The sequence below is a fragment of the Chinchilla lanigera genome, unplaced genomic scaffold, assembly GCF_000276665.1.
Source record: "Chinchilla lanigera isolate Chin_1 unplaced genomic scaffold, ChiLan1.0 scaffold00088, whole genome shotgun sequence".
Lineage (NCBI taxonomy): Eukaryota > Metazoa > Chordata > Mammalia > Rodentia > Chinchillidae > Chinchilla > Chinchilla lanigera.
The window spans coordinates 4,814,595-4,818,429 of record NW_004955489.1 but is presented as its reverse complement, the minus strand read 5'-3'; the positions used below and the strand labels follow the sequence as shown (position 1 = coordinate 4,818,429).

At 60.1% G+C, this 3,835-nt stretch overlaps 1 protein-coding gene across 1 annotated transcript in view; it reads right to left on the bottom strand.

Annotated features, from left to right (window-relative positions):
- The window catches only part of Sox3 (SRY (sex determining region Y)-box 3), a gene marked incomplete in the record, with an annotated part of 2,106 nt that extends 1,429 nt beyond the window's left edge, over positions 1-677 (bottom strand). The window contains 1 exon segment of the mRNA XM_013504464.1: positions 1-677. Coding sequence (XP_013359918.1) covers positions 1-677 — 677 coding nt within the window.
- Positions 678-3,835: the final 3,158 nt, after the last annotated feature.

Genomic DNA, 3,835 nt, shown 5'->3' with positions numbered 1-3,835 from the left:
GGAAGCGAGTACTTGTCTTTCTTGAGCAGCGTCTTGGTCTTGCGGCGCGGCCGGTACTTGTAGTCCGGGTACTCCTTCATGTGCACTGCGCGGAGTCGCTTGGCCTCGTCGATGAACGGTCGCTTCTCGGCGTCGGTCAGCAGTTTCCAGTCGGCGCCCAAACGTTTGCTGATCTCAGAGTTGTGCATCTTGGGGTTCTCCAGGGCCATCTTGCGCCGCTGCCCGCGGGACCATACCATGAAGGCGTTCATGGGTCGCTTCACTCGGTCCTGGTCGCTGCCCCCGCCACCGCCGCTCGCGCCACCGCTGCCGCCGCCGCCTGCGTTCGCGCCGCCGGCTGCGTTCGCGCTACTCTTGCCTGAACCGCCGGGGGCTGCGGGGCCTCCAGTGCCTGCTGCTGGGGTGGGCGGCCCCACCGGGTTCTTGAGCTCAGTCTCCAGCAAGCTGTACATTGCCGGGGCAGGAAGAAGGTGCGCCAGCGTGGCGGGAGGAGAAGGCGCTCCAGGGGCTGGAGCGGCCACAGTGAAAAGGCCAGGGGACTCCGTCGGAGGGGCGCTTCGGGGCCGGTGGGCCAGCGGGTCGGGCGGGGAGGGCAGGCTTGCCGGAGCGCTCCGCACCAAATCGGGAGGAACCCTCGGGCTACTTGCACCTGATGCGTTATCTCGAGCCGGTCGCATTCGCAGGCTGGCCGGGCGCTTGCTGGGCCCCTTTTTATACCTGCTCATCCCCGGGGGTTGGAGCTCGGTCCGCCCCTCGCCACCCGTAGGCCCCGTGATTGACAGGCTAGCAGTGATGAGTCCTGGCCAATCATCACCAAGCCCCCGTTTGGCCCAGCTGGAAAGAAAAAGTTCGGGGAGCCCTTTCGTTCACCCATCCCCACGCCCCTCTTGGACCGAGTGACGTGATCAGAGTTATCCAGGAGGCGGGAGTCCCGGAGACCACTCAGACCACCAATTAGGGTCTCAAAAAGTTGGAAAGAACGAAACTCCAAGAGGTGGGAGGGGGGCACACCAGCAGGACTGGGGGGAGGGGCAGTGGCCAAGGGGTTCAGAAAACAACTTTGCAACCCTGTCAAGGCCGATGCCCCATCCCCGAGCCAACGTTCAAAGCTACGACGGAGTCCCCACGGAGGACTTCCGACCGCTTCTGCTGCCAGCGCTAGGAACACTGGGCACCTGCAGCTACCCGGGCTGGCTTCGGGGACTCAAGGAGCAATGGAGGTGCCTTAGGCTGTGCCTCCAAGAAGCCCTCCCTGGAACTGGCCACTGGCTTCCCACATCCTCCACCGCGAGGGTCAGTGCGAGCAGGACGTAGCGGGAGTCACGGGGTACCGCACGAGAGACAGGCTTCAAGATCGCGGAGTGGAACGGGCGGGCAGTGAGCCTCTCCCGGGGTTTGCAGGAGGGTGAGAAGCCCTCCGCCCACCGCAGGAGCCTGGCGGAAGCGCTCGCTTGCTGCGCGCGGGGAGTAAGTGTGGGACCGAGGGAGTGAACCGGCCTCCGCTCTCTCGCTCTCGGCCCCCGCTTAGCGGCCCCTTTTTGTCTGTGCTCTCTGGCCATTTCGGTTTTTCCAGTCCGATGCCCCTGAGGGGGAGGGTCGGGCCCCTTGGAAAATCCGTTTTCATGGCAACAGGGAGCCTCTGTGAGTGAAAGAAACGTTTCTTGGAGGGGGGGACTGTGGCCGGAGCGGAGCTGGAGCCGTCCTAGGGTGGACCGCCAGGCCCCCGTTGCTGGCCACGCACCTGCCAGGACCGCTAAGCGCGGCTTTCCGCGTGCAGCCGTGCCGCTTCCCCCGGGAGCGGGCGCTGCTAACGGATCCGTGCTCCTCCTTTCGTGTTTTACAGCCTTCATGACTAGAGCCCCGGAGGCTTGAAGCAGGACATTCAGTCCCTTGTTGGGTTGTCTGCCACAGATGAGCGGCACCAGAACCCGAGCTGTAGGGAGAGGGAACCCTGACAATCGACGCGGCCCCCTCAAACGAGTAGTACAGCATTTGAAATTCCCGAAGCAGCCCGAGGCGGCAAGTGGGAATGAGAAGCCACCCGGACAGCTGTGGCAGAAACTGAAATAAGGTGTTGGGCAGTGTGAGGTCTCGCCTTCCCCCTTAACCCCATGGAAAAGTGGGGAACTAAAAGGAAATCATCGATCCTAAATGTCTGGGGGAGCAGGCTTCTAGCTTTTGTAGCTTTAATGCGAGATCTAGCGATCTCGGGACGCCTGCACACCCGGCTCTTCCGTCTTTCTCTCCTGCACTAATTAAAAAGTTAGCCGCAGCGGCTTGTAGGGCGCAGATCAGCCCAGTCGCCTCTCTGCAAGGCGGACTGCTGCCACCTGAATCCCGGCTTTCAGATCGCATCACCTTCCGAAAGTTTGGGGTTCTGAAACTGACCCCTTAGTTTGCTTTCCACCTGGTCTTACTCTTCCGCAGTCAAAGGTAGCGATCAGTTGGGTGGGTGAACGGATTCAGGGTTTTATAGTGAACTATCTGGAAAGGTTCTATGTATGGGTAGAAACTTGTGTTTGTGCGCGCACACAGGACGATTCTCACCTGCACCTGTTTTCTTGGCAACTTGGCTGACAAAGTCAATTTTTTTTCTGAGATAAATCCACTGTCCCTTAAAGAAAGCGATGTGCAGGGGCCCCTGCCCTCCTGCTGCCTTCCCTCGGAGCCATCTCTATGCTTTTCTGGGCGCCCGAGGCTGTTGCTAAGAGCGTTTTAGGAAACTACCCAACGGACGCGCGGCCTGGCGTCCAGTAGCCTGACAGATGCCAGGATTCTTTCCAAGTTTTAGGACCCAAGTAAGCCCTTGTGGTGACAGCGCCTGGATTGCATCTTTTCCAAGGCAGAGGTTACGGGGCTAGTCCCGCGCTCCTCCCCAAAATCGCTGCTCCCGGCTGGCTGTCATTTGATTACATTTAGTCAGTGGCTTAGTCGTACTTGAGCTCATTTTCACATGTATCCTCCTTCTGGTTTTACAAAGGTCTTTTGCCAGGACCAGGCACCCTCTCCCGCTCCTTCAGCTTCCCGCGGTCGCTGTGATTAAACCGATCTCCGCGCTGCCGGGGGACTGGGTGACTCTGGGGGTGGTCTGCGCAGCCCGAAGTGTCAAGCCAAATTTCCTTCCAAACTTCCGAGGAAACTTTTTGAGCCCACAGTACCACTTCAGTGGACAAGCAATGTTAGCCTTGTGGGCATGGGGAGATGAGGAGGAAGGATGGGGGCCAGCAGTTCCCTTGGCCCACCCAGCTGGGAAGACTCAGGCACCAGCTCAGCTGTTCGACTTTCGCTGAAGCTCTGGAAAAGTGTCTTGGCAGGTACCATAGCCCAAGTGGCTTCGGCTTCGGGGAGGAAGGCCGGACAGCTGGCGAGACATGAACTGTAGTTGTCTCTGACATGCACCCCACACCTGTAAAGGGAAGCAGAACGCTGCCGGATCCAGGACTGGTCTTTTGCCTCCTCTTGGGAAGAAAAGGGCGCCCTCAGCAGTACCCTTACTCTCCTCTCCGCGCTTCCAGGAGCCCGTGGGCAGCACCGCAAACCCTGGACCCAAGCCTAGGAAAACAGCCTATCTCCGCCTCCCTATCCCAGCCTCCTGCGTTCCCAAGAGAGCTAAGGCTCCCTCCAGCTGGGCCGAGCGTGGGGCTTCCAGGACGCAGGGCGCGACAATAGCGCCGTTTGTTGGCTTCAGTTGGAAACTTCACCCAGAGTCTCCCCCCCTTTTTCACCCTTCTGGGCTTCCAGGTCACCCCATGTCCTAGAGAGACAGCAGGCTTGACTGTGCGCGGGAGTGTGTGGGAGTGCCTCGCCTTGGAGGGCGGGTTATCCCCAAACTCAG